Source organism: Colius striatus, chromosome 9 (genome assembly GCF_028858725.1).
Source record: "Colius striatus isolate bColStr4 chromosome 9, bColStr4.1.hap1, whole genome shotgun sequence".
Taxonomy (NCBI): Eukaryota; Metazoa; Chordata; class Aves; order Coliiformes; family Coliidae; genus Colius; species Colius striatus.
In genome coordinates, this window is record NC_084767.1 from 29,813,295 (window position 1) to 29,828,093 (window position 14,799).

At 36.7% G+C, this 14,799-nt stretch overlaps 1 protein-coding gene across 3 annotated transcripts in view; it reads left to right on the top strand.

Moving 5' to 3' along the window:
- Positions 1-14,799, top strand: part of PMS1 (PMS1 homolog 1, mismatch repair system component) — a 56,846-nt gene that overhangs the window by 29,093 nt on the left and 12,954 nt on the right. For 2 of the 3 annotated variants that reach the window (XM_062003070.1, XM_062003069.1), the window contains 3 exons: positions 4,996-5,451; positions 5,985-6,115; positions 14,155-14,315. In XM_062003070.1, coding sequence (XP_061859054.1) covers positions 4,996-5,451; positions 5,985-6,115; positions 14,155-14,315 — 748 coding nt within the window. Of the gene's footprint in view, positions 1-4,995; positions 5,452-5,984; positions 6,116-13,369; positions 13,405-14,154; positions 14,316-14,799 lie in introns of those variants that run through there. The other variant, XM_062003071.1, reaches the window with a different exon arrangement.

The window sequence follows — 14,799 nt, forward strand, 5'->3', positions numbered from 1 at the left end:
CTTTTCAAAATCAACATCGATATTGTGACTAGTCATCTTTTGCTATGTGCAGATGTGCACTGCAGATTTGAGTTACTCATTTTGTCACTTTCATGCAGCAGTTAGGTAGGGGCAGTTTAGCTGGGTTGTTATTTAGAGATAACAGGCAAGAAAATGTACTGTTTGAATCCTGCAAACTTCTGCTTTCTGAGGGCAGCCTGTAGGTTGTCACTCTGATGCACTGTCAGTGAAAACCAGCATGGTGGTGGATGAGCCACAGTATAGCTCCTCCAAAGCTTTTCCAATAAAATGTTCTTTTTTATTTCTACAAAGTGAGAATTCATTTTCAGGGTCTTTAGTACTTTAATGTTTGGTAAACTCCTTTCCTCTAAATTAAGTATGTATCACAACTGAGGCTACCTCAGAATTGTATTTATAAACCAAATCAAATGACACAAAGAATTTCCTTTTCCCCTAAACAGCTATTCAGAGACTTCAGAGAGTATATTCCACTGTGAATTTTAATCTGTTTCAAGCAAAACAAAACCTTTTTTTAGGCTACAGTCTGAGCAGCTAAATTTTGTAGTTTTCTGAAAGAAATCACAGAGTTTTTGAAATCCATATGCAAGTAATGGAAATATTTTAGTCTAATTTGGGACCATAGTTCGATTAGTTAAAATATTATGGATATATTGTCCTTTATAAAACTTGTAGTAAAAGATTAATTAGAATAACACATTTTGAGACATTCTAAGACGGTTTAAAAAAAAAAGAAACACTGCATTTTCCAGGTCTTGTTTGTAATTTTGCAAAGTGTAAAACATTGTAGGATATCACACAAATTCGGAAAATAGAAGCAATGCTTCAGTAGTTCTACATGTAATGATTTTAGTGCTTACTGTGATTTGTAGTGGAGAGTTTGAGAGTGGAAATTTTGCTTCTGAAGAACAAACTCCTTGTAAATCTTGTGAAAATGCATTTTATTCATGATATGGAAGCAAGGAGAGGGAATTAGGAAAGACCATTGAGAAGGAAATTATACTAGCCAAAACGGTAATTTTAACTCTAAAGAGAGATTTGATTAGGGGAATAGTAAGAAAGAGAAGCTATATACATTGAATTATTGCTAATATATCTGTTTTTTCATTGATTTGTTGACTTTGAAATCATCTACATCGTTCTGAATACCAGCTAAACCAGAGTTAAATAAAACCTTTTTATCTAGTTTCCGATTTACCCGATTTAAAGCTCACTAAGCAAGCAGATTGCCACAAAACCATACATGTGAGAAAGTGTTTTGTCCATCTCTGCATTAGCAGAAATATTAATGTAATAGTAGAAATCTACTTCAATTATATTCACACTTTTAATGAAATTAAACAAAAGGTTCTGCCAGCTGTTTCAGAAAATTTTAATTTGCTCTGCTTTAGCTTTTGAGATTTCATGGTTGCTTTCCTGGTACAACTGTTATGTTTAAGAGTGTGCCTACAGATTAACCTTGTGTTAGTTCAGGAAGGAGACCTGTCCAGTAATGAAGTTTTTCCTATGTGTAGGATTAAATGCAGTATGGTCTGGTAGACATTGAAGTGAATGAGAAATTAACCAGTAGTTGTATCCACAGGGCTTTTTTTTCCCACTTTTAATCTTTTAAAATTGCCTCAGAATATAATAAATAGGAAGGGATATGCATAAATCTTTTCCTTCAAGGCCACAATCCAGAACTGTTTTATCTCTGGCAGAGAACATAAGGCTTGCCTATCAGATACTCTGGATAAATTGGGCCACCTAGAGGTAACAAGAAATGTATATACAACAGGGCAGCCAGAGTGCCACAGTTCTGCTGAGCACACTATACCTCCAGCTTCATGCAACCACTTTTCCTGGGATCTAGTCCTCTCTCCTTCTGTGATAGTCACAGTTACGGTACAATATATGTGTATGGCTTCAGCCTCTCTATTTCTCTCTGTGACTCCTCCATCAGGTCTAAATGAATTTTAATCCCTTTTGGGAGCAGTAGAACCAACAGATGTCTCATAGTGACATAAGATAGCCTTTTCAAAACAAGCCAGCGATTATAGCTCAACCGGAAAGTAAAATGTTATGGTCTTTAGGTTATAATAGAAGAGGAAAGCTTCCATGCATGGCCATGTTGGCAACATCACATATTCTCCTGGTTTGCAAAGCCAGGATTTAATTTCTTGCACCCTTCTCTCACTTAGTACAGCTTGTGTGTGTTTCTGGCCTTAATTTTTCTTGCATATCAGGCTCAGGTAGGAGTGGGAGAAATCGCTCCATGTGCCATGAAGGTGGGAGCAGTAGTTATTCTGAAGGTATGGGAAAGATACAGAGCTACACACACATTATCATAGGACTAAAAAATTACCTTGTCAGCACTCTACAGTAATTCTTCATGAGCATATTTGTACCTTGGGAGGAACAACTTTTCAGGTAGCGTCATCTTTGCTATCTGTTGACAGGCAAGAATATGCACATAGGTGGTCATTAGTGGCTAAGTAGTAACTAGCTCATGTATGGTAGCTTTTTATTGCCTGATAAACTTTCTTGTGGCTTGTGTGTGTGTTTGTATATATATACACATTAGTTTCAACACTTTCACTTTGGGGTATATTTCCTTAGCAATTCCAGAAAAATTATTTTTTACTGTGTTAACATGTTTGCTTTCCTTTGAATGGAGATCACTTGGTTGTACTGTCTGGTCATTGGCCATCTATCATATCTTTAGCCACCTCCATTCATATACTGACATAATCAATTCATAATCAATAAAGATATTAATAATTGGTGTCAGCCCTTACATACTGTTGTTTGTCCCTGACATCTATTCAGTCATAATAGCAGGTTGGTCTTGTTCACTCCTAGGAAACAGTGCTAGTCACCTGAGGCCTATGCGTTTCAAAAGCAAACCGAAAAGCTGATATGGACAATTAAAAGCTTTTTCTTCTTCACAAAGTGAGGAACCACAGAAGTGGAAGTGGAATGTAATACTTGTGGTGATAGTTTGAGCTGCTTTGCTTTCATTAGGTAAAGAGGCTGATGCTGAGATGCATTACTTTCGGAATGGGATGCCTCTTTATTCTGGACACCTAGGAATACACAAGTGGCCATTTCTAGTTAGAGTGTACTCCAAATAGTCAAATTCAGATTATTTCTATTAAAAGATTTCTGTTATTTGCTAAATAATTCATTTCAGTTTAAAATGGAAGGGGAAAACAATAAATCATGGATCCATTTTCCTAGTTACTGCCTTTGAAACTAGACCTTATTCTAGTCTTCCACACAATCATTACAACCAGATTTTCAGATTTTTTGGCTTTAGGTTTTGTAGCTTCAGGAAAAGATCCTTAATTTACAATCTTAATTCACAAAGCAGAGAAGAAACTGTTTGTCTAACACTTGTCAGTTGTACTTTCCTCTGTAAAGATTTTTGAAAAGGCAACAGTATTCCCTCATTATTTGTAAACCTGCTGTTTCCTTGGATTCTTAGCAAATCAATGACAGTGAGGTGTATGAATTTGCAAAACCTTTGCAATCAAAGCTTGTAAGGCTAGAATTTTCCTAATCGTAGCCTAAAATGAGAGGCAAGTTGGACTTTCTGCGGAAGTGCTTTTGGTTTGGATCAGCAGTGTATCACTGAAAGCTCACTTCTCTTCTAGCTAAATATTCTCTTGCATTGCAGTTGGGTGTATTCAAAACAAAGTTGTTTTTTTATCTGGGCAAAGCTATGAATGTATTTGGGATAAAAAAAAAACCCTGTTCAAGTGATTTCATCCATTCATTTTAAAAAGAGCAGATGTTTTTTATCTTAACATTTACTCCATATTTCCTAGGACATGATTTATTGCAAGAAACTATTTAAGCTGACTTTTTAAGTTAACTAAATATTGGCACCATATGTGAATGCTAGCACATCATAATTAATTGCAAACGGTGACCCTTTTGTTGACCTTAATTTTCCAGCATGCGTACACACAATTGAATCAAACTGTTCCAGCAAGTAGCAATAAATAAATATGACCAGCTAAAATACTTATTTCCAATAGTTACATATGATAGTATTACTTTTTTTTTTTAATTGAAAATTGAACTGGTTTGAATCACTTGCTAGAATCCAGAATATCAAATAAGGGCAAAAAGAGAATGTTCAGCAAATCACTTCCTTGGCTTTCAAAAAAGGTAAGATTCATAGGCAGTAGGTAAATATAAACCTGGCATCTATACAAGTTTCTCCATCTTCTTGATATTTGTAAACTTACTAAGAATTCATTCTGATTTTAGAGATTTACTATGTAGTAATGTTTGTGGCCATTTATACAGCATTCAGGAGCAGTTCCTTTTGAAGTACTTTTCAAAAGCATTCTATTAGTTATAGAATTCTGTGGTAATCTTCTCTATTCTGTGTTCTCAGGCTTTTTATTTATGTGGCTAATTTTAGGTCATTTGAAATCAAGTGTACCTCTTTGTAATAAGTAAAGCCTGAGGCTTATGAAGTTAATTACACTCCAAACTCTTACCTAAGCTCATGAACTCCTTTTGAAGTCTTTAGAAGTCTAGAGGCTCAAATGACTTCATGAATTGGGCTGAATGTGCCTATAACAAAACTCCTTCTAAACTACATATCTGATTGTGGATTAGGTTTATACGCAGCTTTGTGACTGAGATCAAAAGCAACTTGCTGTTTCTCTTCATATGATGGAGACTACTCCTCCCCCTTCAGTAATTCAGGTTTTGCAGACTGTCATGAGGAAGGAAACTTTCCTACTCATCATTTTCAAAGGGTAACATAGCACGGGTACGTTCCCTTATGTCTTCCCATCTCCATCAGAGTGGAAAGCATACTGATGTGGCTACTTGAATGGACCATGGGAGTCCTCCTTATCTGTTGAAGTGGTTACCTCGTCTTATGTTTTAGTATGTTAGGAGGTGGTGATTAGGTTTTTTTGTTTGGTGGTTGTTTTTTTAATATGATTATGCTACTGGTTTGATTTCTTTTTTAAGTTACGAAATAAAGGCAGCTAAGGACCTGGAACGGTATAACAGAGAGGTCAAGAAAGCTACAGGGCAGACAGTGCACCGACCAACAAAGGAGACAGAAAAACAGAAAACCAAACTGAAGACTTCCCCATCCGACCAGCGGAAGCTTGACAAGATATTTCATGTTCAAATTGAAAAGAAATGGAAACCTGAACAGCCTACGAAAATTGTGACAGTGCCTTTTTCTCTAAGTTCCTGTACACATCATCTTCAGAAACATGAGAAAAAAGATTCAGATGAACATGAGCTTTTCCTCATCCGTCGTCAGAGTTTTCCTGATGTCTGGATATTTAGTAATGAAAGAAAGCTAATGTTGCTGAATCCCTATAGACTGGAAGAAGCCCTGCTACGTAAAAGATTACTGATGAATCATAAGCTTCCAGTAGAGAAACTGGACAAGCCAATTGTGTTAATGGACAGGTATAGTACAATTGAGCAAAAGTTTGTATATTATTTCAAGTGTCGTTTCAGAATTATTTACCATAAGCTCTGGTAAGGCCCAGCTTCTAATTCTGTGATTTGTGCATTGTTTATCTATAAGAACAGATTTTTATGATTTATATACTTTTTCCTTCCAGTAATGAGCAAGTCTGGTCATACTGTAGTTGAAATAAGTGTGAATTTGACCAGTTTCATTAGTAGTCCAGGAAAGACAAGTTTCTTCCCTTAGAGGAAAATTAAATACTCCCAATTTTCACAACTTCATTCTAGTTAACTTTCACCCATAGATTAGGGAATGGCCAACGTAATTATTATTAGATGCCTAAACTTGGTCATTCTTTAAGATATCTGGATAGTTTTTATTTTATTTCTTTAAACAAATTGGTTTTTCAGAATACTGAAATGATGGTCATTCCTTAGCATTTACTACTTCTTTCTGTATTTTTATTACAATTTTAATTTTTATATTAAGGATTTGGGGATTTAACACTTTGGGAATTTTTTTTTTCCAGTCTTATTGGTGGATCTCAATATATGGCTGCTCTTTATAAAATGCAGAAGGACTACCAGAGTTTCAATGGATCAGGTTATTTGTCAGATCCAAGGCTTGTAGCAAATGGATTCCAGATAAAAGTGATAGAAGGTATGATGGTTTTAAAATCTCTTGGTTGTATTTAGACTTGATTCTTGTGATTTAAATGATTGCTGATGTAGATCATGTTATCCTACATCGCCTTATGATTTAAAGCACCAACATGGTGCTTTTTTAATATTAAGATTTTGTTACTTGGCAAAGAATGTACTGTTCTACACAGAACAGTGAGTAATGGAAACTGATAACTGAACAGAAGACTTCAGTAGTATTTCAAAGAATGCTCTGAAATCCATGTTTTCCCGACTTTCGTTTTTAATTCTTTTCTCAAAATACTGTATGTCAAAATCCTTAATTGCCATTCTGATGGTATTTAGGTTAAACTGCTAAGAATTCCTTAGTCCTGGCAGCTTCTTTCAAGGTGATACTTGCAAAAGCTTCTATGAGTACATGCTTCAGCTTGACTACTCCTCTGCTGTTAAGCAGCTGAGGTCTGTTAAGGAGCTGGATGTGTTTTTTGACCGACTTTCATAATGGAGTTGAAACACAAAGGCCAAAGAGAGAGTGACAAGATCACCGTTGCACCTTTTGATAGAGTTTGTTCTGAACTTCTTTTTTTGAGACAGCCTACTTTTCAATGCCTCTATATTGATCACAGAATAAATCTGTTTCATAGAAGATCCTTTCATCTTATCAGGAGAGATGAAACTTTCATACATTTTTCTGAAGAATGATTTATAGGGATGCTGTCGGAAACCCAGGGGCAACCCACACAGGATTGGTTCTGCAGATCAGGATTTCTCTAGCAGAATTCCAAGGAAAGCAAACGTCTTTGGGGGTAGTACCTAGCTGACAGCTCAGAGAAAAGATTCTCTATAAGAGCTGTTAGAAATGCTATAGCTTCATGTGTTACAGATCCTCACATATGCACAGTGATGACAGATCTACTGTAACATATGGGGTCTTTTAAGCGTAGGTACAAAAAAGGGATGTAGAGCAACTCCTTCACTCAGAGGCTGGCTTTTGGGAAGAACAGAGCCTAAACTATTTTCTTTACCAAATCATGAACAGCAAAAACAAGGAAACCACTTTCTGACTGGCTGTATCTCTACATAAATAGAAAACACTTTGTAGGAAACGTATTCATGGTAATAATCTTGGATTGAATGATTCTAAGGGGCTACTCTTAAAAAGTTTATTCTGTGTAGCAAATCAAAAGCTGAAAGTCTATGATATATGTCTCTAGACAAATATGGGAGAAAGGGATTGTTGTTTAGCCTTTTTGCTCACATACTTCTCCCCTGCCCCCAATAAGTTTGCTCAAAATCCAGTTGATATAAACTGAATGTGAATAGATTGAATGTGAAAATTTGAAGACGGTTTCTAGACAACAGTGGAGGAGAACTATTGACGGATCTTGTGGTACTGGAGATGAGAAACTAGTTTTAGATGGCTTGATTAAATTTAAGAGCAGAACTGTACAATATAGCAGCTAGTGACTCAACACAGTAACTGAGAAGTAGTAACTGTCTTCCACTCCTGTGTTGCTAAGTATGTAAAATTAAGGAAAGGAAATCTTGTGAGGAAATTGTTCTCATTTTGGTTTACAGTTAGTGCAAGTAAAAATGTTTTATACGCACTACATAGGTCAACGAACTGTGGTCATGGACTTGATCAATACCATACGACTAGCCCATATGAGGAATGGGAATCTAATTCAGTGCTTTGTCCCAGTCTTATATTTTAACTACTTGAATGAAACATTAATAACATCTGAGGCTTGTCAGTCATGTTTATAAGCTTCTGCTGATGACATTAGAGCAGTTACAGCCTCTGTTATTAAAGGAGCATACCATTGTAGATGAAGGTAGAAATACCAGCAACTAATGGAATTTCTCCCAGCCTTTTTTCCAACTGTCCCAAGCATTTTTACTTAATACTTCATCAGTCTGTCTTTTTTTTTCTTAAACTACAAATATGCTACTATCTGCTACCAATATGCTACTGTCTTCTACAAATAGTTATTAAAGCTAATCTTTAGAAACACTGGTATTAATTATTAATACTCCTTATATTTCCTCTGAGAATTTCACTATGCAGTTTGAGATTCTTTAATTTGTAGATTCTTGTTGTATAATCTTCATGGAAAGTGACCTGCAGACCCGGAGTGATTTGTCCCACTTACACCTGAGTAGTCTGTAGGACTTTTCAGATTTGAGAGAACAACTTCATTTCATAAAAGATTCTTTGCCACCTTTTAGAAAAAATTTTTTTTGTTTACTGTCTGAATTCAATATCTATTCTTGTGGTTTTTTTTAAATTCAGACACAGCCTAAAGGGGGGCATTCAAATATTGTTGAACTAGAAGTTGCCTCAGAAAAGTTCTGGTTCTTCAGTGTATATTGTTAAGTTTTTGGAATGGGGTTGCCATTTTGCATGGGGGATGATAAAATCACAGCTTGCTGTGGAAAGGTGTCCAGAACACAAATGTGCACTTAGCAGCACGCTTGAACCTCATCTTCTGTTTACATACCTCTGAAATTCATTTTTCCCAACTTTTGAGGTCAGTTGGATCAGTCCTAGTATTAACTGAACTATCAAGTCTTTCTTGCTGTCAGGGTCCACTGTAGCATATTTGAAGGTTTATACTTTCCTTCAGAATCTCAGTCCTGACATGTTCATATTAGATATCCCTTTCAGACCACTGGTTGATTTCTTAGTGATAGCCACTAGTGCATGGCTTCGTTTTTCATCTTGGGTTAAGAGTTTTATTTTCTGTAGTGCACAGTTTTTTGACAGAGATGTGCTTTTATGTCACAAGCAAAGGTTCCCTTTTTTTAGCTTTGAATTTGAATAGGATCATAATATTTCTGGTAATTTCTTGCAAAATAACAAGTCCTCCTGTTGATCCATGTGTTTAAGTCTGTGATGGTATCAGTAGCTATACGATCCCATCCACAATAAGAAAAAATGAAACTTAGCTGCTCCAATTTGATGTTTGGCAGTTTTGGACACAGAAGAGGATTTCTTTGACCCATGGTGATCTCTGAAGAGAACTGTCAGTCTAGTACTTTGCATTGATTATTTGTTTAGCTCTGGACACATAATTCTACTAAAGGAGAAGGACTCTGAGTATTGCTGCCTATTATCATATCTTAAATCTACTGATAATACTAAAATATTAATTTGAATTGCAAGACCTTTTGCTTTGGTGTTGAGCACCTCACTAGTACTGTTTCCTGGATGGGTGTAATGACTTTAATGTAGTACCATACATCATTGTGTAATTCCTTTTAGGGGCATGGGGGAGTGTGTTACAGGACTGACTATTTAACAAGAAAATCTAAACACCTGCCTTATTTTCAAAGGTGACTTTGCTAATTCCCTTCTTGTGTTGGGCTTGCATCTCAACTGGTCTTTGTCTAAGATGCTTCTTTTCAGTTTAAATTCCTACCTTTTGGCAACTTACAGCACAAAGGAACTTTTAATAAAGATTTTGACTCTAATAGATTCTTACTTAAGAAAAGTCCACTGTAGAGATTTAAGCCCAGCCAGCAGCAAAACACCACATGGCCACTTGCTCACTCCTGTGTCCCTGCTGGGCTGAGGAAGAGATAACAAAAGGCTCATGGGTCGAGACAAGGACAGGCAAGGATCGCTCACCAGTTATGATCGTGGGCAAAATAGACGCGACTTGGGAAGTAACAAAATCAATATCACCTGTTAAAATCAAATTACCAACTTTTCTTTATTTGGATGACACAACTGTACAGGACAGCATATCTCGTAGAATAAAAAGAAATAATTCATTATTCTTGCACTAAATTTGTCAGATCTTTGGATTAATGTTCAAGAGATTGATCTTATTCCCTTACAGTGCTTGAAATATGTAGAAATACAACTACACTATTTTAATGACCAAAACCATTTTGCTAACAGGGTGGTTCTGGACTTTATTTGCTCCAGTAAACTACCAGGAGTTACATATCACAGGCGTAGTATGGACATGCCTCGCTCTGAACCCGTGGCCCTGTGTGACACCAGATGCATTACTCCTGGGAGGCTTTTAAAGGTCTAATTAGGCCTTTCCTTCTCAACAAAGACTCAGTTCCACATGGAGTTTTGTTGTTGTTCTGCCATTTTGATGGGAAAACTGTTTGAACTTCTGGCAATCTTTTCCTTTTTCACAAGTGCAGCCTTTGGATTACTACTTTTATAGAAGTCCAAGTATTTCAGGCATTCCTTGCCTATTATTTCATTTGAAGATAAGTCTATTCTTTATATGCTTCCTTGTTCTAACACAGGAGTCTAATTTACCTTTGTTCCATATTGTTCAAAGACTCTGTATGACTGCAGCCAAAGTTGTTCCAAGTATCCTAGGTCTTGGACGTGCCCTCTCTTCTTGGTTTGGGAGACTAAGAACTTTGTAATGTCTCCTTGTCTCTCTTTATATTGATTGCTCAGTAGCCTAAGTAGTTTTCAACTAGGTTTTTCTCTGGATAGCTGACAGTGAAAAACATGTTGTGAAATAGATAATAAAAAGCTTCTTACTGTATGTCAGTTAGGCAAAATCAATGGTTTCTGTGTGGAACGTGCCAGTTGTTATGATTTGCAAAGCTGTGACGCTGAGCTCCAGTCTGTCTCCCATTGCCCTCCCGCCCCCTCATGTTCTAGCCTTACTGAGGCTTCAAATGATGCTACCTTTGGGAGACCAGTCTGTTTGCTTTTACTTAACTCAGTATTCTGGGACCTGCCAGGCGTTTGTTTGCTGGGTATAGCTTGCAATGACCCCTACATACAGAAGAACATTTCAAGAAGTAAGATGTATTGCTTTCTATCCATCCAGTTCTTCTTAAGATATTTATTGTATGTACCTTCAGTGCACATCTGTCTGTCTTTGTGAAAATCCTAGAGAGAGATGTGAATTCTTAGCTGGAATGAAACTGAGAGCAAAGAGCACATTTTACCTGCTTTTGCAGCAACACTAGGCCCTACAGGTCATGCTCCACGGCAGGCATTCAGGATAGAACTGTCTGCTTGATAGACTGTGTACCCAACATATATACACACAGACACACACACAACACTAATATGTTTACAAGGCCTCAAAGAACAGTAGTAGGTAAATAACCCATCTTCCTTGGTAATAAAAGCTGCCTCAGCTTTTGTAACCCACGAGTGGAAAGTCATCCTGCTCCTTAATTCCAATCTGATTTTGAATATCCACTGGAAGACAGAGTTTTACAGTGTCACCTAATTTACGTGGCAGCTGGAAGCGAACAGTTTTTCTTGGCCATCAAAAAGGAATTATCCAAAGATGATTGTGAATGTTTTGTTTGGAAAAAGAAAGAGGAAATTTGCAGCAATGAGAAATCCACATTTTTAGCCAATTGAAAGCTAGTTTATTTGTTCACAGAAATATTTTCCTTGAAATTTGCAAAGCATTTTGTAGAAACTACTGTGTAAACTGCTTGGAGACTGCTGTTTGAATACACAAAAATCTTAACATATATTTTGTCAAAAATTTACAAGAATGCTGAGACTTGGACATCTGCTTAGATCATAAAAAGCTGCCAATATCAGAATTCTTGGTATGACTTGCAGATAAATATAGGCTAATCAACATGCAGTGGGCTAATTTGCAGTCTAAAGAATGTAAGCAAAAAAGAGGAATGACACACAAACAGAAATACCCAAGAGGAAAAATTGTCTCAGCCAGAATTTGCATTTTTGGTTCTTATGTTAGACTCTTTAGAGCTCCCTTTCTCTTTAAAATTAATGAGTAATATGGTGAAGGCAAATCTGGCTGTAAAAAGTTGCAGATAGGAAAATTGCTATTGGTAAAAGGGAGCTGGGGCTCTTTAGCTTGGAGGAGAGGAGACTGAGGGGTGACCTCTTTAATGTTTACAAATGCATGAAGGGTGGGTGTCAGGAGGATGGAGCCAGGCTGTTCTCAAGGATGTCCAATGATAGGACAAGGGGCAATGGGTATAAACTGAAACACAAGGGGTTCCAATGAAATACAAGGAAAAATTTCTTCACTGTGAGGATGATGGAGCACTGGAACGGGCTGACCAGGTGGGTTGTTGAGACTCCTTCTCTGGAGACATTCAAAACCCACCTGGATGAGTTCTTGTGTGACCTACTCTAGGTGGCCCTGCTCTGGCAGGGGAGTTGGACTAGATGATCTTTTGAGGTCCCTTCCAGCCCTTGAGATTCTGTGATTCTGTGCTTAGCAGTCTCATTAAGCAGGCATGTATGATTGGTTTACTGGATTTCAAAACAAAAAACCTCAAACCAACAAACCCACTTTTGCAAATCCAGAATCTCAGTGTTGTGAAATTCTAAGAGGAAGCACTGAAACTGAAAAACATCTTGACACTTGAAACTTAGAATTTTGTCTTTGGTAACATACAGAGAGGTTATTATTGAAAGACTGGCAGATAGACTAAGTTCTCATTTTGGTGTGAAAGCAGTATAATCAAATTATTTGGAACAGTTACTCAAATCTAGACTTGAAGGAGATTAAAACCAGACATTATCTCTTGCTCCTGTCTTACTGACAGCCTTTCCCAGGGCTTTCTGGGGAAATGTCAGCATAGCATATCATCTTATCTCAGTTTGCATAACTAGCAAACTTTTGGTTTTAGTGAGTCTGATCCCAGGCTTACAGTGCTGCATAAAAATGTGTCTGTGTTTGTTGGTCACGATTAGGGAAGGACAGCTTGAAAAAGAGAAGGAAGACGATGGGTGAAAAAGGAAGTAAGTTTCAAATTTAAAGCAGTGTTAGATATCTAGCTGGAAGGAGCTTTTATGAATTTCGGGGAAGGGGTAGGGGGCATTGTTCTCTATATCAAATTCCCCCTCCATTCAAAACATCTCTTACCATGAAGCTTAAAAAACACCCACAACGTTATTTACCTATTGAAACACCCATATTTAGAAAAAAAATCAACCTGTACAGCCCTCCTGTTCATCTGTGCTCTTAATTAATGACTGCCAAATAATGACTGCCTGCTCATGGATAACAGTCTCATTCTACTAGCTAATGAAAGTACATTGTGATGATTTATTGCATATATTTTTTTCTTTCACTTCGGAAATGTATCACATTGTTTGGATTAGGAACATGAATGATCCCTTATCAGAGTTTGTAAGTCTAATCCAGTTTGTAGCAATCCATTTGTCTCCAGCTTTTTTACTTTGCAAAAACAATTCTTGAATTGGACTTAATGTAATTTATCCTGCCTGTAGCCATTAGACAGGAATGGATTCATTTTCTTTATGAATTGTATTCTTCCCCAGTCTTTACTTTTTAGAATTGTAGTAGTGGAACGGGGAAGATAGCCATGTGAGTTGGGGTTCTGTGCACCCAACATGAATGAGAAGAGGAGCTCTGAAGGACAGCATGAGAACATGCCTGACCCCTAGAGAACGTCCTCCTGACTGAGAGTGGAAGAAATGTTAGCTATACAGTAGCAAGTTCCTTCAGATTTTTAGCAAGTAGTGTGAGTAAGAAGTGAAAACTTTTACATTTTGTGAATAAGAAGTGAAAACTTTTACACCTCAAAGATTTTTGTTGGGAAGTTTGTTGAAATGTGATAGGAGAAAAAACTGCTTTTTATTTCAATAGAAGCTGAATTTGTTAATATTTGAACTCTACATATGTTTAAACTAATTACATAGGAAATAATAGCAACACTCTGTTTTAAATTTTTTTCAAGCTAAATTGTAGCTTCTGCTTTAATTTCATGTATGTTTAATTAAAGCCATAGAAGCTGTAATTAAAGCTATGCTTAAGAGTGGGAATGCTGCAAAATGTTTTACATAGTTGCCAGCTAGGATTTGAAGTAAAATAACCTGAGACATTTGTAATGTGAATGGGCACACATTTTCATAAGGAAATATTGGACAAATTAATGCTTTTCACTACAAGGAAGGAGCAAAAATGTTCTCTTAATTGTATTGCATTTGTGAGACTAATTTACTTAGTGATTTTACATCAATTTCTTTTTTTTTTTTTTTTTGCATTACTCCAGAGTAGAAATTAAAGCAGTGTATAAATTACTCTTTTGGTTTTGTGTTTTCAGATGCTTCAGCTACAGAAAGTCATTTGGAAATAGAAGGAATGGCAAATTGTCTGCCATATTATGGTGTTTCTGATTTGAAAGAAATTCTGAATGCAGTAGTTAATGGAAATGCAAAGGAAGTACATGAATGTAGACCTCTCAAAGTGGTAAATTACTTGGAGGTAAGACATAACTTCACTTTCAGGTATCATGGAGGTGAGCCTTATCAACTTCAAAAAAAATCTTTAACTTTCTGCTTTATTTACTGTAGTTCTGTTCTAAGCAGACGTTACTTTTGAAAAGAAGACTGTCATTATCCTCTCTGAGGTGCATTGTTCACCAAAATACTTAAATGAGATATAGCCAAAACCCATTATCTGATGTGATACAATACATGCTGGAAGCTTATGTTCACAATGTGTTTCCATATAGGCGATTTTCAGACTAGAAAGACCTTTCTCTGTGTTAAAGTACAGAGCTACCATTAAATTGCTGTACAAAATCTAGAAGAAAGTTGAAGCAAGGATAATAGGATAGTCTGGACAGCAGAGGATTTGCCCTGGGTGGATAAGGAAGAGGTTAAAGAATTGTTGGCTAAGCTTAATGCTCATAAGTCAAAGGGACCTGATTGGATGCACCCAAGAGTGCTGATGGAGCTGGCTGATG